Source organism: Xenopus laevis, chromosome 5L (assembly GCF_017654675.1).
Source record: "Xenopus laevis strain J_2021 chromosome 5L, Xenopus_laevis_v10.1, whole genome shotgun sequence".
Lineage (NCBI taxonomy): Eukaryota > Metazoa > Chordata > Amphibia > Anura > Pipidae > Xenopus > Xenopus laevis.
Window position 1 is genome coordinate 170,009,788 of NC_054379.1, and position 25,718 is coordinate 170,035,505.

Sequence of the window (25,718 nt, forward strand, 5' to 3'; positions counted from 1 at the left end):
CATTTCAAATTCATTGTGGTAAAATGTACAGACCCAAAATTAGAGAAAACGTGTCTCTGTCTGAAGATTTCTGGGCGTAACTGTAGTCATGTGCTCTCTTGTATGAGTTGTTGGGTCCCCTGTAGGAATAACTCCTGGTTATGGGGTTAGGGGTCCAGTTAGGGTTTGTCACCTTTTCTAAAAAAACATTTTTACCAGCTAGTGGGGGGGGCGGGAACAAAAAGGTGTGGTCGGTGATGTAAAAAGGGGCGGAGCCATGCACAGTGATGCAAAAGGGGGCGGGCCAAGGACTTTTTCTTAAGGGTATTACAAATGAGCAACAACTACATTGCCAGTAAATTTGTAATACCAGCCCCGGCCTTGGCAGGTGTTTACCGGCTAGTGTTCCATTGTTACTCCCCAGTCAAACTCTTAGTCCCAATCCACATTTGCTCAGAAAATTCCTCCCACATTTTGCAATTGAAACCAGAGAAGGATCCAGAGGATTAACATTGACCTCTTAAAGGTCAGTATCCAAGGCAACGCTGTAGATTGGCAGCTTATGGGGTGCTCAAATCCACATGTTCTTGTAGCAGTGAATCGAGGGGTTCCTATGAGAAATCACATGACACAAGCCCATGTATTGCCTTGTTCAAGGACCAGGGGCAACAGGACGTTACTTTGTACCCAGTCCCTAAAATAAAGTTCCCTTAATGCAGAGGGACCATTTGACTGGCCGGAACTTGCTGCCCTATAGCAGCCACTTGCACCACAAACTCCCGCCCACTCAGTAACACACAAAATGGGGAACAAATCCATGTGGATCCATAATAAAATCTGGGATCTCAGGCAGAAATGCGGAGCACACAGACTAAGCCCAGTGCAGTTAGGGAGCTTCTTTGGTATTTTGCTGGATGAGTGCGACCCCTGCTGGTGAAAGTCAGTATGTGCAGCAACAAACACGCTGTCCCTCCAGCTCAGGCTGCAGCAGGACACACAGAATGGCACCAGCACAAACTCACTAACTAAAAATACTTTATTTCCAAAGAAAACTGCCGGGAATCTGAGACGCACGAGGGGGGGGCAGTGGCCAGTGCAAACATGGCAGGGAATGGTGCGCTCACATCAGCAGGCAGGGAATGGGTTAAAGGAAACCTGTCACTCAAACAATAACCCCCAAGCATCAGCTCAAATGAGCAATAAATACAGGAAAGAGTTAATGTGCCCCCAGCTGAGGGGCTCAGTAATCCATGTTGTACTCATCACTTTCATGCCAGTCAGAGGGGGCGTCTGTACCAAAGAACCTGTCCCCAAAGTTACCTGCAAACATAGAGGCGGGACATTAACAGGAAGGAAGTGCATAAGTATATCACAAGCCCCTCCCACTACAGACCAATAATGTGACCGCAAAGAAATGGTAAATACAGTTAGCTCCTCCCACTGCAAGAGACACAAGTAGAAGGGAGATTTTCGACTTGGAGTCTGCCCTTCCTACTTCAGGGTGACTGAAAGGGGTTGGGTCGCCTTTAAGTTAACTGTTAGTATGTTATAGAATGGCTATTCTAAGCAACTTTTCAATTGGTCTTCATTTTTCTGTTCTTTATAGTTTTTTAATTATTAACCTTCTTCTTCAAACTCTTTCCGGCTTTCAAATACTCTGTAAGGCTACAAATGTATTGTGACTTTTTATTACTCATCTTTCTATTCAGGCCTCTCCTATTCATATTCCAGTCTCTTATTCAAATCAGTGCATGGTTGCTAGGGGGGAATGTGGACCTTAGCAACCACATACCTGCTGAAATCTTTCATCTCTCTATTCAGGCCTCTCCTATTCATATTCCAGTCTCTAATTCAGATCAGTGTATGGTTGCTAGGGGAATTGGGACCCTAGCAACCAGATTATTGAAATAGCAAACTGGAGAGCTGCTGAATAAAAAGGGATTTTATACTTACTGGCAAATCCTTTTCTAGTCGGCCCGAACTGTCAGTGCAAACGTGTGGGTTAATGTCAATCTCATCTCTGGAAGAATAAGACTCTTGACCCCTCCCCTGGTATATAAGTTGTGGCTTCACCTCCCAAGACTCTTGACCCCTCCCCTGGTATAAAAGTTGTGGCTCCACCTCCCAAGACTCTTGACCCCCTCCCCTGGTATATAAGTTGTGGCTCCACCTCCCAAGACTCTTGACCCCTCCCCTGGTATAAAAGTTGTGGCTCCACCTCCCAAGACTCTTGACCCCTCCCCTGGTATAAAAGTTGTGGCCCCACCTCCCAAGACTCTTGACCCCTCCCCTGGTATATAAGTTGTGGCTCCACCTCCCATTGCCAGTTGGTTTGTAAAGCTTGATAAGGTGGAGTGTATTAGGAAAGTAGGTAACATATAGAAAATGTTGTGTCCACAGACCCATTACTAAAATCAGTCTGGGCTGGACTTATTGTTGGGACAGTTCGGGCCTAGTAGAAAAGGATTTTCCAGTAAGTATAAAATCCCTTTCTCTCTAGTTGGCCCTCCGGTCAGTGCAAATGTGTGGGGACGTCCAAAAGCTGTCCCGTAATTTAGGGTGGGTAATAATAGAAACTTTTCATAACAACTCCATGTTAAGTCAATGAAGATTTTCATTCATACAGGTCATGGTATATATAGTATAGGTCAATCTAAAAACAACTGGACTTGCTGAGTAATCAATGAAGACGTTTCACTACTCATCCGAGCAGCTTCTCAAGTCCAGTTGTTTTTAGATTTACCTATACTAGATAACTCAATGTTAAGTTTACTGTATAATGCAATAAACATGCAACAGTACGAAGCCCACAATAACACAGTGAAGAATACTGTTTGCAATAAAACAATGCAAGTATTATCATGGCAACAATAAAACTTAAGAAGAATACGGTTATGTCTTTTTACCACAGGGGCTTAACTGTGCCAACCACGGCCCAAAATTAAGCAAAAACGTAGTTTATAAAACTTTATAAAAGTATTGGGGAAAAAAAAAAAAAACAAGTGGCTGTCCTTCATATCTGTTCAGGTGTAGCCAAGTTGTGTAAGGCCCATGAAGTACTTAGTGCTCTAGTAGAGTGAACCTTGACTTGAAAGGGCTTTGTTTGTTTGTTTTTTTTCTTTACTTTCATTAGCAAAATTGATGGTCTCTACTAACCACCTTAGCAATGGTTCTTTTTGAAACTCCTTGCCCTTTGTGATTTCTGGAATAAGATAGCAACAGAGAGTCTGATTTCCTTAAGACTGCAGCCAATTTTAAATAGATGCGGATTGTTCCTACTACATCTAGTTTGTGTAACTGTTTTTCTTTATCATTCGCTGGATTTGGGCACAGGAATGGTAATACCAACTCCTTATTAATGTCAAAACTGGTTACGACCTTTGGTAGAAAACTTGGTACTGTTCAGAGGATGACTTTATCCTGATGTGTAACCAATCATGGTTCTTTACCAGAGAGAACCATCATTTCTGATACCTTCTTAGCTGATGTTATGGCTATGAGGAATGCAACCTTGAGTGACAACCATCTAAGGTCACAAGAGATGAACTATGATCTCAAAAGGTGGTCTTTGCAGCGTGGCGGACTGGCCTGTGCGACTCCTTGTAAAAAGGTATATAGTGGTGTCTTGTGCCCAATGAATAGTTGAGAGAACTGACAAGGCTGAAAACTGAGAGCTTGGGCCATCTGTATGGAATTCTGTACCTGTGGTGTACTGTCCATGCACAGTAAGTGTTTGGCTGAACACCAGGCAAGAATTGTGGTATGCTTTTGTGTTGAAAACAACCTTTGCACTGCAACGGCACAAAACCCTTGAGCTACAACATCTTTTTTTTTTTTTGTGATACAATTGGGCCTCCCGAACCAGACCATCTATTTGAGCATGGCCAGGCTGTGAGAAGTTCCCATGGTAGAGGCAGTCGCCATGTTTTGGACTGTGACATGTAGACCAAGCAGTCTGGTTGACTCCCTATGTGATCTTGGCAATTATCCTCGGTAGAATCGCCAGTAGAGGGAATGCAGCCATTTTATTGAAAGTCTATGGAATAACCAGTGCATCTGTATAGCTAGACTGCTCCGCGTACCTCCCTGTTTGTTGACATAAGCCACCGCTGTGGATTGTACTTGTAGTGGGCGGCTCTGGAGGACTAGCCCCGGAGAGTTAGGGTTATTGCTCGTAGTTCCAGGATGTTTATAGGGAGCTGTGATTTTCGGGTTTCCTGACACCCTTGTATTGTGAAGGTGTGGTAACCTACTCCGATTCGAACTTGCTGGCGTTGTAGCTTATCTGTCACTGTGGTTGATCCCAGCTTCTGCCCTGGGACAAACGAGTACACACTGTCCACCAGGATAATCTCACTCTGTTTGAAGGAAGTATGGAATGACCTGCTGAAGATCTTGGTGATCTTTGTGTCCACATTGAGGGAAGTTGCGTTGTATAGTCGCATGTGGGACCTTGTGTAAGGTCTGACTTCTAGTGCTGTCACTATATAACTTAGTAGTTGTGTAATCTGAACTATTTGTTGACTGGAGTTGAACATCAGTCTTAGAATCTGAATAGTTAGAGACGGCATGAGGGAGCTCTTGCGTTGGTTTCTCATCCAGCAGTACTGTGTTATGTCTGGTAGGTCCCACTTTTGTACTAGATGTGCCAATACCTCCCAGTGTAGTGCTCATTTCCGTTGGTCTATTTTTGTCTGCTGCGAAAGTCCGCTTCCCAGTTTAAGACTCTGGAAATGAATACTACTGTTGTAGGACCTGTATACAGATCTCTGTGTGGACTGACACCTGTGTTACAGACTAAGCTCTCAGGAGTAAATTGTCCAGTTATGGCAGAATGTGAATTTCTGAGCATCGTAGGTGTGCCCTAACCGGTGCCAAGACTTTTGTAATACCCTTGGAGCCATGCAGAGGCTAAAAAGGTTGTGCTGTAAACTGGACATGCTGGTCTTAGACATTGAATCGCAGGCATGGCTGTGACCTTGTATGAATAGGGATGTGCAGTACGAATCCTGCAGTTGTGTGACATCATGAAAGTGTCAGCTTCCCTGAAGGCTATGGTGGAGCGTATGGACTCCATGTTGAACTTGTGTTTGGAAACACTCCGTTTAACGTGTTGACGTTGAGGACTGGTGTGAAAGAGCCTACCTTCTATCTCTCAAGAAGGAGGGTAGAATAGAACCCTCAAAACTTTTTAAGTTCTGGAAATGGAGCGATGTCTTCTGCTCATAGCAGAGAAAAGACTGCTCAATGTAATGCCTCTCTTCTTAGTGGAGAGAGCAAAACCAAAACAAATTGTTCTGGAGGGGGGTTGGGAAGGGATTTTTTATATCCAAGTTGGATGAAGTGCAGCACCCCTTGCTATGACATGTGTTTACCAGTAGAGGGGGTAACTGTATTAGGCAACCTTCCTGAGAATATGGATTCTGAGACAACTGATTTCCTGGTTTGCCTTCTGGTTTCTGCCATAGGGGTCTATTTCTCCACGATCCCTGTGGAGACGACCATGGTTTTGTTATTAAAAAAATTTGCATTGCAAAGCATTGCTTCAAGTCACTGCACTATAGTAGCGCTTGGTGTTGCTCTAGTTGTCCCTTCTTTCCCATTGGAAGGCATGTGCTATAACCTCCTGTCACCTTTGTAAGGATCTGGTTGAAATCTGGTTTAAACAGGGGGTTTCTTAAAATTTTGAGTTTGTTCTAGTTTGAAAACTGGAAATGTTTGGTATGGTGAGAAGCTGACTAGTGCAATAGGCATAGAGCCCTTTTGGCAACCACTGTCCTGGCTGTGGATTTTGCCATTAGTGGAACTATGTGTAAAGCTGAATCTGCTAATAGAGCGAGTGGAGCATGGAGATTCCTCACCTCTGCAGCTAAAACTTGTGCTGATTGAGATGGTTGAAACAGTAGTTCCTGGGCCAAGTGTTTGGCAGTACTTGCCTGTCCCGCAGCTGCGGTTACTGGGCTACTGACTGTGAATAGGCTCTTTTGAGAGCTGATTCCACCTTTATGACCATGGGGTCTGTAAAAGCTGCAGTTTGTTTTGATACGGGTGCAACTGCAGGATCAACCTGAGGGTCTGTCTCCTGTTTTGCCTTGTTAGTCTGGAATAGGGTAATGTGTTGTAAAATCGCTTGGTCAAGGCTGAGCTGCACTCTGGCTGTGACCATTCAATGTCTATAGTTAGAGTAGTTACCCTAAATACTAGAAAAGTTTCTAGTATAGGTAAATCTAAAAAAAAACAACTGGACTTGATGAGTAATCAATGAAGATGTTTCACTACTCATCCGAGCAGCTTCTTCAGTTCAACTGAAGCACGTGTGTATGCCGAGGTAGAGGTTGGAAGGTTTTTTCTTTTTTTTCCCATAAAGTCCGCTTCATGCAGGAGCATTTGGGATGTGGATAGTTGTTCCTTCAGATTTAGACTGGGGAGTTAAGTTAACCCTGTAGGGGAGCTGGTAGTACATTGCTGTTGCCCCTTATTGTAGGTATTAAACAGAGAGTTATTCTCTGGAGTAGTAGTGATGTGTGATAAGATTGGTGCCTTGGATGTAATACTGTCAGAACAATAATTGTGTTTGGATTTTTCCAAAGTGGGTGTGTATGCAACTTTTTGCAGTTTAGCCCTTTTTTCGGCCTTTCTGTGGATTTGGCAGTCTAAACATCCATCACCATAAGTTCCTGTAGGAAATCTGGCTTTCCATAGAGCTGCTACAGCATAATGGTGACCCACTTATCACTGTAGAGCAGTGTTATAAGCCTTCTGTGCTTTTGTGCTATGGCCACTAGTAACTCACATTGATGTAGAGTCTTGTGGTGCAGAGTGTAATATACTCTATGCGTCTTTGCTGCACTTCTCTGTGGTGTGTGTGACACAGTGTTGAGAAGTCCGTACAGTTTGTGGCGTCATTGTGTTGCGGCATTCTGACGCTCGTGCCAAGGTTTGACGCCGGCGCTGGGAGAAACTGGACGCCCATGTTCATACTGATGCCGGCATCGAAATCGAGATGCCCGCGTCCTGAATTGACGCCCGCATGACGCACGTGGCGCCAAAAGCTCTGTGAGAAAAGGTGCCAAAACACAGGTATCAACCTGGTTGCCTTAAGGGAGTAATTATAAGAAACTGTAGTTTGTTTTACTCTAACCTTATTAGTGTTGGCCACAGAGAGTGATACTAGGTAGCACAGCATACCATTTACTCTAATACACAGACAGTGTTGGCCATAAGGAGTAATAATAGGCAGCTCAGCATACCTGTTACTGTAATACAAGTGCTACTGAATAGTATTAGGCCTAGCAGCAGCCTGGTGTTCACTGATTCCTCTTGCTGTAATATGAGGAGGGAAGGAATTACGGACCTTAATGTTCTCTGTTCCATCCAGGGCTGATATCTTTAGGTGGATCCACTTGCTGTACAACACACTGTAAGGAGAATGGACTCTCATTGTCCTGAGGTTTAGCATCAACCCTTGAATGCAGCGGGTAGCTCTGCGTACCCTAAAGGTTGTGCCATATGACAGCTCTGCGTGCCATGTATTGCCTCTGCAACAGCAGTTGTGGAATGCAGCGGGTAGCTCTGTGTACCCTAATCTGTGCCCTTCCTGGGCAGATTCTGCAGTTCGACTGCTGAGCACACCTGATGGACAGCTCTGCGTGTCCTCTACGTGTTGTGCCTTTGTTCTGTAGAATTAAAGTGATCCAGATGATAAAATAAGAAAAAGAATGTAATACAGTAATAAAGCCTGTCCTTCACCTCCGAGGCAGGACAAAGAACTGGCAATAGGAGGTGGAGCCACAACTTATATACCAGGGGAGGGGTCAAGAGTCTTATTCTTCTGTCCCGCCTCCAGAGATGAGATTGACATTAATCCACATGTTTGCACTAACAGGAGGGCCGACTAGAGAAAAAGCTAAATAACTAAAAGAAAAAACCACAAATAAAAAATGAAAACCAATTGCAAATTGTCTTAGATTATCCCTCTCTACATTATACTAACAGTTAATTTAAAGCTGAACGACCCCTTTACTAGAGCATTAGGCATGACTAGAGCCCCTCCCAGTACAGGGCGACATCTTACCAATGCCGGGGATGATGTGAAACTCCTGGTTGACGCGTTTATCTACTGCTGTGGTGATGATTCTGACACGTGGGAAGGCATACGCCACCGAATGGACCCCCATCTCTGCCATGAGCAGCGACAGCAAGAAAATCTTCTCCTCCTGAACATCATGGTCCTGTGAGTATAGACAGACAGACAGGACAGGGTTTACTGGGCACAATGGTACATTACAGGGGGTGGGAGAACAGACTCTGTGTCAGTGTAAGGGCAACACACATCCCAATGAGCACTTACCAGTAGCACCCTTATTGCCATCATGGCTGCAGCTCCAGTAGATACAGTACTGTCCATCAACATCACATAATCCTCCCCGATCTCCTTAGGCAAACGCAAGTAATGCAACTGCAGAGACAGCATGCGACAGGACAGTTATCGGTACAGGATGAGAAATTAGAGCATTGCACTATGGGTATTGTACTAACAGCATTGCACTATGGGTATTGTAATAAGAGCTTTGCACTATGGCTATTGTACTAAGAGGGTGAGGCCAGAAAGTTGTTAACAGGCTCTCGGGCCATATGTTATTGGTGAAAAGTGGAACCTGCAGAGACATCACATTGCTCTGCTCTCACCTCTGGCTCTCCTGTGTTGTGATTGGTCTGTATAAGGATCTTCCCCAGGCGAATGTCCTTACACACTGCCATCAGCGCCTGCTCCATGGTCTCTCCAGCTCTGAGAATAGACACACCGGTCAGCTGCAGGGAGACAACTAGTAATGGTTAGTCATTTACTGATTCACTTCTACTCTGTGATACCACTAACTAATGTACTAAATCTCCCTACCCTCTCCCCATCTACTGTACCAACAGCCCTATCCTCTCATCTACTGTACCAACTGCCCTATTCTCTCCCCATCTATTGTACCAACTGCCCTATTCTCTCTCCATCTACTGTACCAACTGCCCTATTCTCTCTCCATCTACTGCACCAACTGCCCTATTCTCTCCCCATCTGCTGTACCAACTGCCCTATTCTCTCCCCATCTACTGTACCAACTGCCCTATTCTCTCTCCATCTACTGCACCAACTGCCCTATTCTCTCCCCATCTGCTGTACCAACTGCCCTATTCTCTCCCCATCTGCTGTACCAACTGCCCTATTCTCTCCCCATCTGCTGTACCAACTGCCCTATTCTCTCCCCATCTGCTGTACCAACTGCCCTATTCTCTCCCCATCTACTGCACCAACTGCCCTATTCTCTCCCCATCTGCTGTACCAACTGCCCTATCCTCTCCCCATCTGCTGTACCAACTGCCCTATTCTCTCCCCATCTGCTGTACCAACTGCCCTATTCTCTCCCCATCTGCTGTACCAACTGCCCTATTCTCTCCCCATCTGCTGTACCAACTGCCCTATTCTCTCCCCATCTACTGCACCAACTTCCCTATTCTCTCCCCATCTACTGTACCAACTGCCCTATCCTCTCCCCATCTACTGCACCAACTGCCCTATTCTCTCCCCATCTGCTGTACCAACTGCCCTATCCTCTCCCCATCTACTGCACCAACTGCCCTATTCTCTCCCCATCTGCTGTACCAACTGCCCTATTCTCTCCCCATCTACTGTACCAACTGCCCTATCCTCTCCCCATCTACTGCACCAACCGCCCTATCCTCTCCCCATCTGCTGTACCAACTGCCTCCTGCCACCAAACACCCCAAGAGAGTCAGATAACTGTACAAATCTACTGATTTCTCTACTCCTCCCAGAAAATCCCAATAGATCTACTGATTCCACCTGTCTGGTTGACACTTACCCTCTGTCGATGAAATCTTTTCCCTTGGTATAAAGTGCCTTGGGGAGTCTCCACAGTCACAGGCTATAAGCAAGATCAGGAGGGGTGAGAGACCAATTGGGGCAGTGTGTCAGTGGGAGTAAAATTACTTTATTATGAGGGACATGAAAGGCCACAAGGGATTGGTACAAAGGAACTTACACTGAGGGGGAGGAAGGAAAGAGCATGTTCAATTAGGAGTCGCATCAGGCGCTTGGAATAGAAGATGAACTCATCCCGATTGGTGTCCTTGTTCCTGGTCAGTAAAGACAGAGAGAGGCCTTTTTACCATCTATGGTCACTGCAGAGGAGCTGGGAGTTATACAAGGTACCAGCCTACAAATAAGCTCTGGTCACTCTGCAATAGGGAGCAGCTCATTGGCAAGCAATACCAGTCAGCAGCATCAGGGGCAAATAAGGTCTTGACTTGTATTAAATGGGGCAGAGAGTCACGGGAGGAGGGGGTCCCACTGTATAGAGCACTGGTAAGGCCCCATCTAGAATATGCCGTACAGTTTTGGTCTCCATCACTCAAACAGGACATTATTGTATTAAAGAGGGGACAGAGAAGGGCAACTAAGCTGGTAAAGGGAAAATCTTAGCTATGAGGAAAGACTGGCCAAATTGGGGATGTTCACACTGGAGAAGAGGCGCTTAAGGGGAGATATGATAACTATGTATAAATATATAAGGGGATCATATAATAATCTCTCTAATGATTTATTTACCAGTAGCCTCTTCCAGCTGACACAATTGTCACCAATTCTGATTAGAAGAAAAGAGGTTCCAGCTAAATATTGGGAAGGGGTTTGCAGTGAGAGCTGTGAAGATGTGGAATTGTCTCCTTGAATCAGTGGTACAGGCTGATACATTAGATAGGTACAAGGAAGGGTCGGATGCTTTATTCACCAGTAGTTCCTCCCAGCAGACAGGAGGGAGCCAATGAGATTAGAGGAGGGAAAGGGGTGTTACAGGGAGAGCTGGGAAGTGAATCCGGGGTACAGGCTGATACATTAGATAGGTACAAGGAAGGGTCGGATGCTTTATTCACCAGTAGCTCCTCCCAGCAGACAGGAGGGAGCCAATGAGATTAGAGGAGGGAAAGGGGTGTTACAGGGAGAGCTGGGAAGTGAATCAGGGGTACAGGCTGATACATTAGATAGGTACAGGGAAGGGTCGGATGCTTTATTCACCAGTAGCTCCTCCCAGCAGACAGGAGGGAGCCAATGAGATTAGAGGAGGGAAAGGGGTGTTACAGGGAGAGCTGGCAAGTGAATCAGTGGTACAGGCTGATACATTAGATAGGTATAAGAAGGGGTTGGATGGTGTTTAGCAAGTGAGGGAATACAGGGATATGGAAGATAGATCATAGTACAAGTTGATCCAGGAACTGGTCCCATTGCCATTTTGGAGTCAGGAAGGAATTTTTCCCCCTCTGAGGCAAATTGGAGAGGCTCTAAATGGGTTTTTTTGCCTTCCTCTGGATCAACTGGCAGTTACACAGGTTCACTCATCCTTGTCTGGCCAGTCCTAAACTTAATTTTGATGCATTAAGAATTCTAGTAACTTCCTTTCTAAGATTAAAACTCCCAAATTGTTGGCCTTTCATTGGGCACCGCTGGGATGGCCAGGCAGTAGCTGGGAATGAGGCTACAGTTCTGTTCCTTATCTCATGATTAACAGAACAAGCAGGTCACTATCTATAATCACTCTTTCGGGGTCCTTACCTGATAATGGTGTGCATCCCTCGTACCTGAGGGGTTTTTGGCAGAACACTGAGGGTGTCAGGAAGGGGCTGTCCCTGGTGAGCAGAAGCCAGTGCAGCCCTAGAAAGAGAAGGAAAATAAGAGTTTGGCCTCTTCCATGACCTCCCCACACACATAGTGTAGCGCTCTTGCACTGCGGGGTCTGACTGCATGCATGCACAACAGGTGAAGCAGGTTCTATTGGGGCGGGGTTAAGTGCAGAAACCGAGGACAGGAACCACCCTGTAGAAGGAGGGGCTAACTTAATGTCCACAGTTCCTCTGTGTCACCCTGCAGGGGGAGGGACATGCTAAATGTGTCATTGAGTCATTCTATTAGTGACATATCCTGACCCTGCAGTGGGAGGGGCAAGATGTTGGCCCTGTATTGAATGGAAAAGGGGGGCAGATGTATAAGAAGAATCACTTCATGCAAACTCTGCAGTGAGACATGCACACGGCTGGGGAGGGGGGGGCAGATTTTAATTTAGTAACACACTCCACCCAAATACAGGGTTAAACTGCTGTGGCAACACCCACAAAGGGTAATAAGCAGCACCACTCAATCATAGGGCAAACACTGCAACACTTCCCAGCCACACGTCTGGCTACTGATGGACCTGTATCTGTTTAATGCTGTGCCACACACATACTATTGCTCTAATGGACATGGCTATTGGCTGGGCACTGGTCACATTCTGGCTAGTAGAAGGGCCCCATGCCAACTGATCTAAATATAGCTAATTATCCATAGATCCTGTATGAGCTGCCATCAGTGCAACCTGCAGGAGGAATACATATAAATATACACACCCAGTTCTGCTCTAACCACATCCCACTGATAATGTCACAAAAAGTAAGCACTAGATACATCCTACTGATACGATAACACTGCAGGGCAATTGTAAAACTGCTCAAGAGAATTCCAATACTCAATTCAAACAACAAAGCAACTCCCCACCCATACAGACATGCAATAAGGAGAAGCTCACATGTCCCATCGCTGCATCCGCTGTGAAATACAGAAGGAATGGAATACAGGAAGAGGGGCACAGACAGGACAAACAAAATAGATAAATGAGAATGTGCCATACAGTCACAATAAGGCAAAGTAAAATGATCTACGGCATTTCTGGATATTGTGGGAAGCAAGGAAGGCTAGGCAAGCGAGCACTGGGTAGGAAGGTGGGTAGGGGTGCAGGCGCAGGGATGCAGGAGGGTGGATAAAAGTGTAGGCACAGGGATACAGGAGGGTGGGCAGGAATGCAAGAGGGTGGGTAGGGGTGCAGGCTCAGGGATGCAGGAGGGTGGGTAGGGTTGCAGGCTCAGGAATACAAGAGGGTGGGTAGGGGTGCAGGCAATAGGGATGCAGGAGGGAGGGAAGGTATGAAGGGACACGGATGCAGGAGAGGAAGGATGAAGTGTGGGTAAAAGAAGTGGAAGGGAGTTCAGGTCTGTAGGCCATGGGAGGGAAAAAGGGGTACAGTCAGTATGTAAATTGGGTGGGTGAGAGAAGGAGGCTGCAATTCAGAGGCAGATTATATAAGGATAGGTACAGGGAGCTTATCAGACTGGTGAAGTATAGTGCAAGTGCAGCAGGTGTGCACAGTAAGACCAAATCACAGATACATGTTACATAGGCTACGTTTGAAATATGGATACAGTGCTTCCTCCTTATACCACTATCATGTATGGCACTGCCCTCACTACCTGCTTCTTACCAAATGTGCAGTCAATTGCATTAATGTTGTTAAATGAGTTCCTCTTATTCAACCAAACACTTTATAATGGCAGCTGTAGCCTGGGTTTCAGGCAGGCCGTATATGGAGGGAGCACTGTGCCACAAATATACAGCATGCTGGTGCCTGAAAAGCACGCAGACACCCACTGTGTGTTAGAGAACACATGCAGCCCAAACAAACAGTGCCCCCTGTATTTATTCCCCAGTTAGGAGCCTACCTGACAGTGATTTCTCGCTGACACAGCAAGACACAGGCCAACCAAGGGTTAAGGGTCACAGCAGGCGGATCACAGGCAAAACACCAAGTGGCATGGGGAGAGAAGAAGGAAGGGGAACACGGGGACCAAGACCGTAGATGTGGTGGGGGAAAGTGAGGGGTGTCAGAGAGTAAGAGGGAAGATCAGGGGAGGTTTGGACAAGAAAGAAGGAACGATTAAGGGGACAGGGGATGATGATCATTGGGTGAGCAGGAGAATAAGATGGATGTTCAGGGAAAGTGGAGATGATAAAGGGAAAAGAGAAAAACATAAAATATATTAAATATCAAACCATGCAAATCCACAGTGCATTTGTTTTCTGTATCCACTGCACAAAGCCCAGTGGTATTGATTTAACGCAACCCCAGAGGCCTGGGAAGAGCCTGATGCTAATATGGCAGCTTCACTCGACATCCTGGCACATAAGGGCACCAACAGTAGTTAGTGGAACATTATCATAACAAAGAGTGATTGTTAGTGTCATGCCTGTATATACACAACTCTCATGCACGGAGACTGTACTATATACTGTATGGTACCCAGGGCAACAACATGAGAGAGTAGAGAAAACCAAAAGTGGCACCCAACTCTGTAAGGGGTTGGGGGAGTCGGTAAGAGAACACACATTGTGCCATGGGTTTAGTGACCTGTGAATCAGAAAGATGCTCTTGCACCAAATCTCAATGCAATTGGACCTAAACATGTCGGGGTATGGAGCAGATATTGGACATTCAAAGACTCCCACACCAACTGCCAATAACATGTATCATATTGGGAAGCGATCGGAGAAGCTTAAAGAATAATTAAACCTTTTATTGTAATAATCCTACAAAGACTAACAGCCCCCCAAATGACAAACCCCTCTCTCTGTATCTTGTATGATGTCTTTTCCAAGATAGAAACAGATGCCTGTAGCAGAAATCACTAACTTCTTTATCCAGTTTCAAGCTCAGCCCCTTTAGCACAGCAAATTTACCTTCTAATCTGAAGTAGGTAAAAGAGATGTGTAGTATGTATGTGTAGTATGTATGAGTAATATTTATGCCTGATTGAATTCCATGGGCGTAGAGGGCAGCAAGCAAGTGCAGTAAACACCTTTCTGACCGACTTCCAGTTTAAATTAGAAGGTAAGCTCAGTATACAAAAGGGGGCTGGGATTCACATTAAATAAGGAAATGACTGATTTTATATACAGGTTTTTTTAAAGACAATAAACTTAGTATAGGGAGAGAGGTATGTCATTTTGGGGGCTATTAGAGTCTAATTAGGGATTTTAAAATAATAAGGCTCATTTATCCTTTAATGCTGGCAGACTGGTGACTTGAGTCAAAGCCTTATTCATTGCCTCCCTTATGTATTAGCCACTCTGTCTTTCTTTTCTCTCTCTCTCTAATAGACAAGCGTAGAGCATATTATAAACTGGTTAAGTGGATTTTATGTGGTGTACTAGCAGAACATTTGCCCCACACATAGCAGATCTGCCCCTACCTTTTCCAGCTGGCTATGCACGTGTTGCACAATTAAATCCAACGCCACAAAGTTTTCTCCACCTAAAAAATACAAAGAATATATGAGAGTCGCTGAGTCAAACACATACAGACCCACTCTGCACATCTAAAGTTCTGAAGAGCAGGGATCCCCAACCAGAGAATTTAAGGCCTATAATGTTGTTTGCTAAGGACCCCTGGACTGTCCAAGGGCCCTACAGATTTCTTAGTATGGGGGAACCAGCAACAAGATAAAGGAACCCTTTTACTAAATGCATGTCTTTAGCCCCAGCCAGCAAACAATGAGGTGCCAGACGATGTAAATTGTAAAGAGGATTACAGAGTAATTGCAGGCAGCCAATCACAGTCCCCCTCCTTCTTAATATATCAGGTGCATGTGTGAGTGGGAAGGTGAAACTCTGACTCACCTCTGGGTACCACAATGTCAGCCAGCTGCACTGTGGGCTCTATATACTGCTCAAAGGCCGGTTTCACAAACTTGTTATATTGCTTGATCACTCCTACGATGTCACGGCCACGCTCAGTGATGTCACGCTTCAGTCTGCGCACCAATCTGATGTCAGAGTCAGTATCCACAAACACCTTCATATCAAGGAGCTGGAGAAGAGGAAATTATTAGCAAAACGACAAATGGAACACAGTAGGGAACAGATGTAGGGCCTAAAAAACACCAGAATCTTGGGTAAGTCCCCAAGTCACATCCCGGGCTAGCCCCAAAATCACCTCCAAATATAAGGAGGACTTCTTGTTCCCTTCTCTCTGCAATCTCATCCCAGAATCCTCCAAATGCCATAAAAGAACCTTCATCATGGCAGACAGAGCTGCCCATCACAGGTTATGAGAAATGAGCCACTCAATGTACTGTATACATAGTGCAGTGTCTGGTTATATAAAGGGATGCTGGGAGTTGTAGTACAACACCTAATGGACTAAACGTTGCACATAGAGTTTAGAGACTGTCAGACAGACCTTCAGTAGCTCCTTGTTGGCAAATGCCAAGATCCCTTCGAATATCACCACATTGGCTCCATAGACGGTTTTCTGCAGAGGAAAAAAGCCATACGATGTTACTTAGAGCAGTGTTTGCTGGGTTAAATATAACAACCTTGTGCCTGGTAGATACCTTGCAAACTAGGGATGCACCGGATCTTGGATGAAAGATTCGGTCGAATAACAAACCGATTCTTATGGGTGGCAAGGGGGAAACATTTTTTACTTCCTTGTTTTGTGACAAAAAGTCACACGCTTTACCTCCCCGTCCCTAATTTGCATATCCAAATTAGGATTTGGTTTGGCCGGCCAGAAGGATCCTTCCGAATCCAAATCCTGCTGAAAAAGGCCGAATCCCAAACCAAATCCTGGATTTGGTGCATCCCTACAGCAAACACACGCAAGCATTCCTTTATCAAGCTCATTCCCCTTCCAGGGATCACACTTTCATCCATTCATTCCACTGGCTCTCAGCAGAGACAGCAGTATTGCAGTTCCCACATTACTAACAGGGCAGATAAATAAGGCTCGCTGTAACATGGAATATAAAGTAAATGTAGCCAGGAATTCTCTCATAAACACAAAGACAGACCTACCCACTCCTTCCTGCGACTGTGTGTAGTAAAATCATACACCGGAACTTTCACGCTTTTCCCCTTCTTGAGTTTGCGCACCACATTTACCAGTAGATCGAAGTCAAACGCGTCAGGGTGGTCGAAGTTGTACTCGTTTTTGGCAGCGAACTGCTGTTCCTCCTTACTGAGTATCTGGGTGCACCCAAAAAAACCTCATTACAGGTTGGTTGATTTCAGTACCCAATAAGCAATGAAAAGAACACTGCAGTTGCCATGGGAGATGTAGGGCCAGATGTAAGTCACTACTTATCTGTGTATCTGCGATGTTGTGGGCAAATCTAATCAGCTAAAGTCAGTGGATCCCGACACTTACCTTACATGTGTGCACTACAGTGAAAGTTGTAGCAGTTGTACAGACAGACACATTAGATAGCTTCAAGGAAGGGTCGGATGCCTTTTTAGCAAGCGCCCATTGGGAGTGGACAGACACTAAAGTCTGAACTGGAGCTAGAATATACATATTTTGTATGAGGATAGATATATATATATATATATATACGGTGGTCAGGGCAACACTCCTATAATGCTTTGGAATTTAATCTGGAATTGAAATAACTTTCCAGTTTTGTGTATAAAAAGAATGTGCAATAATATGAAACGTGCAGCCCTCCAGCTGACTACACCCCATACATAAAAGAAGGGCAGCATGTTGCCCAGCCATGCCCACCTTATAGAAGCAATCCATTGACAGAAGAACAACCCAGGGAACATCCAGAGCTTCAATGATCTTATTGGCCACTGTGGTCTTGCCGGAAGCGCTCCCACCACAAAGACCTACAGTATGAGAGCAAAGACATGGAGTATGAATGATTAGGAATAATTTGGAAGAGTCACAATATTTTGTTTCCTTAACCTTCTCTGCAGATTTCTACAGAATCCTAAGGGGGGCAGAACATACTCTATTGCCCCATTCATGACAATAGTGTTTAGTTATCACACAGAGCCCCCTGCAGATCATATTACTCCAGTACAGTAAGTGGCATATACAGTCCTCTGTAACTCCCGGGTGAGAAGGCCTAATCTACAGCTGATCTGTCAGAAGGAATTTCAGTAGCCTGCAACTGAACCCCAATGTGATACTAAAGCCGCTGACCCTATTACAGCAGCTGTGCACACAACCAGTCAGTATGGGGTGACCCTGTTACAGCAGCTGAAGGTGAAGGGTGCCCTGTGGTTTAGAACTGTCAGGCTGAAGTTAAATATGTCCCAAATACTGTGTCCAACATGATAACTTCCTGTTCACTCACACATATTTATCATTATGGAACCCCCAGTGCAGTATTATCCATTCAGGTGAGTAGACTATGCTCCAGTACAAGCAGCCCTGTGCCAGTGGGTCTGTACCCCCTTGCTATGCACCCCACACATTCCAGTCTCAGCTCCCCTTCCTTATGCCAATGTGTCTGTCTCCTTCATTACAGTCTCAGCTCCCCTTCCTTGTCCCAATGGGTCTATCCCACAAATTCCAGTCACAGCTCCCCTTTCTTGTGCTAATGGGTTTGTCACATTTCAGTCTCATTACCCCATGCCAGGAGGTATGCAACACATTTCAGTATATAACCACTATAACCGCTCTATGCCAACATTCCAGTCTGTAATCCCCATACCAGAGAGACTATGCCACACAGCCTGTACACTCCATGCAACATGCTGCAGTCTGTGCCCTGGTGCCAATCTGGACACCCTCCACGACACAGCACCTACCTATAACAAAGGCTTCTTTAAAAGGTGTCCCGGATTCATTGTACCAGGGTGGGCGGCCAGCAGTATAAATGGTCCTCTTGCTGGTGCGCAGCAGTGGGGGTTCTGTCTTGCTTTGACTGGTGGTTCGTTTGCGAGGGGAAAGAGAAGGAGTGAGGGGCAGACGAGTAAGCAGATTATCCAATGAGTCTTCGCCGCTGTCACTGCAAAAACAAACATGTCATTGGTTTTACATTCAGTGCAATGTGTAAGGAACTAACCCTATCACTGTCTAACTCTATAACAAGCCTCCAAGACTCTGCCATTCCTGCGCTCCCGGCTCTCTCGGCTCCCTCTCTGCCATTCCTGCGCTCTCGGTTCCCTCTCTGCCATTCCTGTGCTCTCGGCTCCCTCTCTGCCATTCCTGCGCTCTCAGCTCTCGCTCTGCCATTCCTGCGCTCTCGGCTCCCTCTCTGCCATTCCTGCGCTCTTCAGCTCCCTCTTAGACATTCCTGCGCGCTCAGCTCCCTCTCCGACCATTGCTGTGCTCTCAGCTCCCTCTCCGACCATTGCTGTGCTCTCAGCTCCCTCTCCGACCATTCCTGCGCTTTCCGATCCCTCTGCTCAATTTATGCGCTCTACGCTGCCTCTCCTCCATTCCTGTACTTTTGGCTTCCTCTCCACCATTCCTGTGCTCTCAGCTCCCTCTCCACCATTCCTGTGCTCTCAGCTCCCTCTCCTCCATTCCTGTGCTCTCAACTCCCTCTCTCTCCACCATTCCTGTGCTCTCAGCTCCCTCTCTCTCCACCATTCCTGTGCTCTCAGCTCCCTCTCCTCCATTCCTGTGCTCTCAGCTCCCTCTCTCTCCACCATTCCTGTGCTCTCAGCTCCCTCTCCTCCATTCCTGCACACAACAAACTTCTCACCAAGGCCAGACTCCCATTCTCTTCCTGTAGCTTTCTGGTCACTTACCTGTGCAGTGGGTGAAGGCTGGAGCAGCCAGATATAACAGCCCCAAAATAACACTCTGCACCCACAGGGTTCATTGTGAGACAGAAGAAGAGTCAGGCCCAGGGGAATCCGACTGCTTGGCTGCTGCTCACACGCACACATTGAGTGTAAACAAACCTCCAGCTCTGGAGTCACTGCCAAAAATAGGCAACAGCCAACCTGCAGCTCCAGCATAAAAATAGCAGCGAGATCTGAATGTACGGGAGTAAGTGTGACTGCCACTGCACTGTTGCCCCACACTCTAACACATACCCATAGGGAAAGATTTCCCAAACTGAATACCAAGTAGGGTGAAATTTGGGACAATACTATTTGCTTCTCTGGAAGTTTCACTGTTAACCCCCCACCCCCCAGACTCACACAGCACAGGGTGTGACAGGCAGAGAGTGTGAATTACAGACCATTCCTGCATGTGCTGCACTGACTTACACCCTGTGCTGCAAGGGTTAACTCACGGAGCAGGAGTAGCCTGTGTCCTACACACCCCTTAACTGCACTGTATGCGACACATCAAACTTTACTTCAAATAATTCCTACTTAAACGGGAACTCCACCCAAAACACAATTTCTTTTAGATAATGAAAGAAAATGTGATGTTGCACTGAATCCAGCCCAAAATATTTAACAGAATGACAAACTGAATCTGGTCACTCATTTGCATATGAATATGAGTTAAATCACATAACCATAATAACACTAAAAATAAATCTCCACCTTCCACTGCCCAGAAATCTGAAGTCACGTGATTTCCTCGGATTTGGCAAATTCTGAACTGAATGTCATTCCACATAACTTTCATTGTGTCTGTCCCTTTCTCTTCTCTGCACTGCTGCTTCTGACTCCTGATACAACTTCCCAATATCCATTCATTCCTCATTCTCACTGGGTTTATAGTTCTGTGTAACTGTCATTGTGTCTGTCCCTTTCTCTGCACTGCTGCTTCTGACTCCTGATACAACTTCCCAATATCCATTCATTCCTCATTCTCACTGGGTTTATAGTTCTGTGTAACTGTCATTGTGTCTGTCCCTTTCTCTGCACTGCTGCTTCTGACTCCTGATACAACTTCCCAATATCCATTCATTCCTCATTCTCACTGGGTTTATAGTTCTGTGTAACTGTCATTGTGTCTGTCCCTTTCTCTGCACTGCTGGTTCTGACTCCTGATACAACTTCCCAATATCCATTCATTCCTCATTCTCACTGGGTTTATAGTTCTGTGTAACTGTCATTGTGTCTGTCCCTTTCTCTGCACTGCTGGTTCTGACTCCTGATACAACTTCCCAATATCCATTCATTCCTCATTCTCACTGGGTTTATAGTTCTGTGTAACTGTCATTGTGTCTGTCCCTTTCTCTGCACTGCTGCTTCTGACTCCTGATACAACTTCCCAATATCCATTCATTCCTCATTCTCACTGGGTTTATAGTTCTGTGTAACTGTCATTGTGTCTGTCCTTTCTCTGCACTGCTGCTTCTGACTCCTGATACAACTTCCCAATATCCATTCATTCCTCATTCTCACTGGGTTTATAGTTCTGTGTAACTGTCATTGTGTCTGTCCCTTTCTCTGCACTGCTGCCTCTGACTCCTGATACAACTTCCCAATATCCATTCATTCCTCATTCTCACTGGGTTTATAGTTCTGTGTAACTGTCATTGTGTCTGTCCCTTTCTCTGCACTGCTGCCTCTGACTCCTGATACAACTTCCCAATATCCATTCATTCCTCATTCTCACTGGGTTTATAGTTCTGTGTAACTGTCATTGTGTCTGTCCCTTTCTCTGCACTGCTGCTTCTGACTCCTGATACAACTTCCCAATATCCATTCATTCCTCATTCTCACTGGGTTTATAGTTCTGTGTAACTGTCATTGTGTCTGTCCCTTTCTCTGCACTGCTGCCTCTGACTCCTGATACAACTTCCCAATATCCATTCATTCCTCATTCTCACTGGGTTTATAGTTCTGTGTAACTGTCATTGTGTCTGTCCCTTTCTCTGCACTGCTGCCTCTGACTCCTGATACAACTTCCCAATATCCATTCATTCCTCATTCTCACTGGGTTTATAGTTCTGTGTAACTGTCATTGTGTCTGTCCCTTTCTCTGCACTGCTGCTTCTGACTCCTGATACAACTTCCCAATATCCATTCATTCCTCATTCTCACTGGGTTTATAGTTCTGTGTAACTGTCATTGTGTCTGTCCCTTTCTCTGCACTGCTGCCTCTGACTCCTGATACAACTTCCCAATATCCATTCATTCCTCATTCTCACTGGGTTTATAGTTCTGTGTAACTGTCATTGTGTCTGTCCCTTTCTCTTCTCTGCACTGCTGCTTCTGACTCCTGATACAACTTCCCAATATCCATTCATTCCTCATTCTCACTGGGTTTATAGTTCTGTGTAACTGTCATTGTGTCTGTCCCTTTCTCTGCACTGCTGCCTCTGACTCCTGATACAACTTCCCAATATCCATTCATTCCTCATTCTCACTGGGTTTATAGTTCTGTGTAACTGTCATTGTGTCTGTCCCTTTCTCTGCACTGCTGCCTCTGACTCCTGATACAACTTCCCAATATACAACTTTTCTCCAATGTGTAGGTAACATACAGATGAAAATGAGTCTGAGGAAATAAGCTCTTGGTATAGTCTATTAGGTTCCAAGCCCCTTATTCTAATTAAAAGGACTAAATACACGTTTGCTAAAAATGAGCAAAACAAATTGGACTTGTGTCTAAAATGTCTTCTAACTATTCTTTTAATTAAAAAAAAGGGACTAATGGAAGCGTGTGAGGAACTTATTAAAGTGCCACGTATATATGAAAGGCTCACTTTCCATTAGAGAGTAACTTGCTGAGTATATAAAGTGAGTCAGGGATAGGCTTGGAGATAAGGAGCAGCTCATCAGCAGGAGGCTCATGTGGGAATGGATATTTATTATATTACACAATCAGTGGATTGGCAGAACAGGGTGTTAGAAAGTTAAGGTTGTTTAATACAAGGAAATTGCTCTCATGCTGAACATATATCTGCCCAGTCTCCTCACATATATCTGCCCAGTCTCCTCACATGTATCTGCCCAGTGTCTCCTCACATATATCTGCCCAGTCTCTCCTCACATATATCTGCCCAGTCTCCTCACATATATCTGCCCAGTCTCCTCACATATATCTGCCCAGTCTCCTCACATATATCTGCCCAGTCTCCTCACATATATCTGCCCAGTCTCTCCTCACATATATCTGCCCAGTCTCCTCACATGTATCTGCCCAGTCTCCTCACATGTATCTGCCCAGTCTCCTCACATGTATCTGCCCAGTCTCCTCACATGTATCTGCCCAGTGTCTCCTCACATATATCTGCCCAGTGTCTCCTCACATATATCTGCCCAGTCTCTCCTCACATATATCTGCCCAGTCTCCTCACATATATCTGCCCAGTGTCTCCTCACATATATCTGCCCAGTGTCTCCTCACATATATCTGCCCAGTGTCTCCTCACATATATCTGCCCAGTGTCTCCTCACATATATCTGCCCAGTCTCCTCACATATATCTGCCCAGTCTCCTCACATGTATCTGCCCAGTCTCCTCACATATATCTGCCCAGTGTCTCCTCACATATATCTGCCCAGTGTCTCCTCACATATATCTGCCCAGTCTCCTCACATATATCTGCCCAGTCTCCTCACATGTATCTGCCCAGTCTCCTCACATGTATCTGCCCAGTCTCCTCACATATATCTGCCCAGTCTCCTCACATGTATCTGCCCAGTCTCTCCTCACATATATCTGCCCAGTCTCTCCTCACATATATCTGCCCAGTGTCTCCTCACATATATCTGCCCAGTGTCTCCTCACATATATCTGCCCAGTGTCTCCTCACATATATCTGCCCAGTCTCCTCACATATATCTGCCCAGTCTCCTCACATGTATCTGCCCAGTCTCCTCACATATATCTGCCCAGTGTCTCCTCACATATATCTGCCCAGTGTCTCCTCACATATATCTGCCCAGTCTCCTCACATATATCTGCCCAGTCTCCTCACATGTATCTGCCCAGTCTCCTCACATGTATCTGCCCAGTCTCCTCACATATATCTGCCCAGTCTCCTCACATGTATCTGCCCAGTCTCTCCTCACATATATCTGCCCAGTGTCTCCTCACATATATCTGCCCAGTCTCTCCTCACATATATCTGCCCAGTGTCTCCTCACATATATCTGCCCAGTCTCCTCACATATATCTGCCCAGTCTCCTCACATGTATCTGCCCAGTCTCCTCACATATATCTGCCCAGTCTCTCCTCACATGTATCTGCCCAGTCTCCTCACATATATCTGCCCAGTCTCTCCTCACATGTATCTGCCCAGTGTCTCCTCACATGTATCTGCCCAGTCTCTCCTCACATGTATCTGCCCAGTCTCTCCTCACATGTATCTGCCCAGTCTCCTCACATGTATCTGCCCAGTCTCCTCACATATATCTGCCCAGTCTCCTCACATATATCTGCCCAGTCTCTCCTCACATATATCTGCCCAGTCTCTCCTCACATATATCTGCCCAGTCTCTCCTCACATATATCTGCCCAGTCTCCTCACATATATCTGCCCAGTCTCCTCACATGTATCTGCCCAGTCTCCTCACATGTATCTGCCCAGTCTCCTCACATGTATCTGCCCAGTCTCCTCACATGTATCTGCCCAGTCTCCTCACATGTATCTGCCCAGTGTCTCCTCACATATATCTGCCCAGTCTCTCCTCACATATATCTGCCCAGTCTCCTCACATATATCTGCCCAGTCTCCTCACATATATCTGCCCAGTCTCCTCACATATATCTGCCCAGTCTCCTCACATATATCTGCCCAGTCTCCTCACATATATCTGCCCAGTCTCTCCTCACATATATCTGCCCAGTCTCCTCACATATATCTGCCCAGTCTCTCCTCACATATATCTGCCCAGTCTCCTCACATGTATCTGCCCAGTCTCTCCTCACATATATCTGCCCAGTCTCTCCTCACATATATCTGCCCAGTCTCCTCACATATATCTGCCCAGTCTCCTCACATATATCTGCCCAGTCTCTCCTCACATATATCTGCCCAGTCTCTCCTCACATATATCTGCCCAGTCTCTCCTCACATATATCTGCCCAGTCTCCTCACATATATCTGCCCAGTCTCCTCACATATATCTGCCCAGTCTCCTCACATATATCTGCCCAGTCTCTCCTCACATATATCTGCCCAGTCTCTCCTCACATATATCTGCCCAGTCTCCTCACATATATCTGCCCAGTCTCCTCACATATATCTGCCCAGTCTCTCCTCACATGTATCTGCCCAGTCTCTCCTCACATATATCTGCCCAGTGTCTCCTCACATATATCTGCCCAGTCTCCTCACATATATCTGCCCAGTCTCCTCACATATATCTGCCCAGTCTCTCCTCACATATATCTGCCCAGTCTCCTCACATATCTCCCCGTGTCTGTGACTCACCTGCGCGCTCGGGCCCTCGCGTTATCCCCATCCTTCTCGGTAGTTCCAGTCTCCATCACTAAACTTGACATCTTTCAGTCGCAGTGCATGCTGGGAGGGGAAGCGGCAGGTTGAGGCAAGTGGGCGTCCTCGCCTCCCAGAATGCAGCGCGCAGATTTCACTTCCTGGTGGAAGCAACGTCGAAACTACATTTCCCAGCATGCACTGCGCTTATTACACGTTCTGTCAGGCGCTGAACTAAGGAATGTCAGTAATGGCTGAGGCTGGTGGAATGAGGCGCTGCTCTATATAACTTTCCCGCCTGTTGCAGCTTTGAATTATTTTTCAGACGCTACTTGTGATTGGCTGCAGCGGGTGTGACGTCCCAGCTGTGTGTGACAGTACAGCAGCCTTACTTCCGGGATTTACAGCGAATGTGTCCTATGGGGGGAGTGGCTTTAATTAAATTGATTTGAGGAAATTTCTAATGGAATGGCCTGAGTAGCATTTGTTCATTTATATTAATTCTATCATTTCTACATTTCTATATTATACATGCCTCCCAACTGTCCCTTTTTCGGAGGGACAGTCCCTCTTTTGACAGCTCAACCCACAGTCCCTCATTTGTACTGGAAAGTCCCTCTTTTCTCTGCACTGAACAGCCAGAAAAAGAAACAAAGTTTCTCACTTAATTGGCTTTTAGCAGAGAGCCCAGAACAGCTAACAGGTGCAAATAAGATACTTTGTAACAATTTTGAGACACAAAAACACAGTTTAGAGAAGGAGAAATATTTTC

The 25,718-nt window shown here is 45.8% G+C and overlaps 1 protein-coding gene across 4 annotated transcripts; it reads right to left on the reverse strand.

The window, feature by feature from the left end:
* Positions 1 to 997: 997 nt before the first annotated feature.
* On the reverse strand, positions 998 to 25,217 carry uckl1.L (uridine-cytidine kinase 1-like 1 L homeolog). 4 transcript variants are annotated; one of them, XM_041562282.1, is made up of 15 exons: positions 24,944 to 25,217; positions 18,449 to 18,648; positions 17,412 to 17,518; positions 16,706 to 16,876; positions 16,089 to 16,160; positions 15,527 to 15,716; positions 15,100 to 15,161; positions 12,606 to 12,625; positions 11,597 to 11,695; positions 10,032 to 10,125; positions 9,852 to 9,914; positions 8,668 to 8,790; positions 8,330 to 8,437; positions 8,054 to 8,210; positions 998 to 1,299 (listed from the first exon to the last, which is right to left on the reverse strand). In XM_041562282.1, exons 1-15 carry the CDS (start codon positions 25,012 to 25,014, stop codon positions 1,220 to 1,222), a joined length of 1,617 nt encoding a protein of 538 aa, XP_041418216.1. In that variant the 5' UTR covers positions 25,015 to 25,217; the 3' UTR covers positions 998 to 1,219.
* Positions 25,218 to 25,718: the final 501 nt, after the last annotated feature.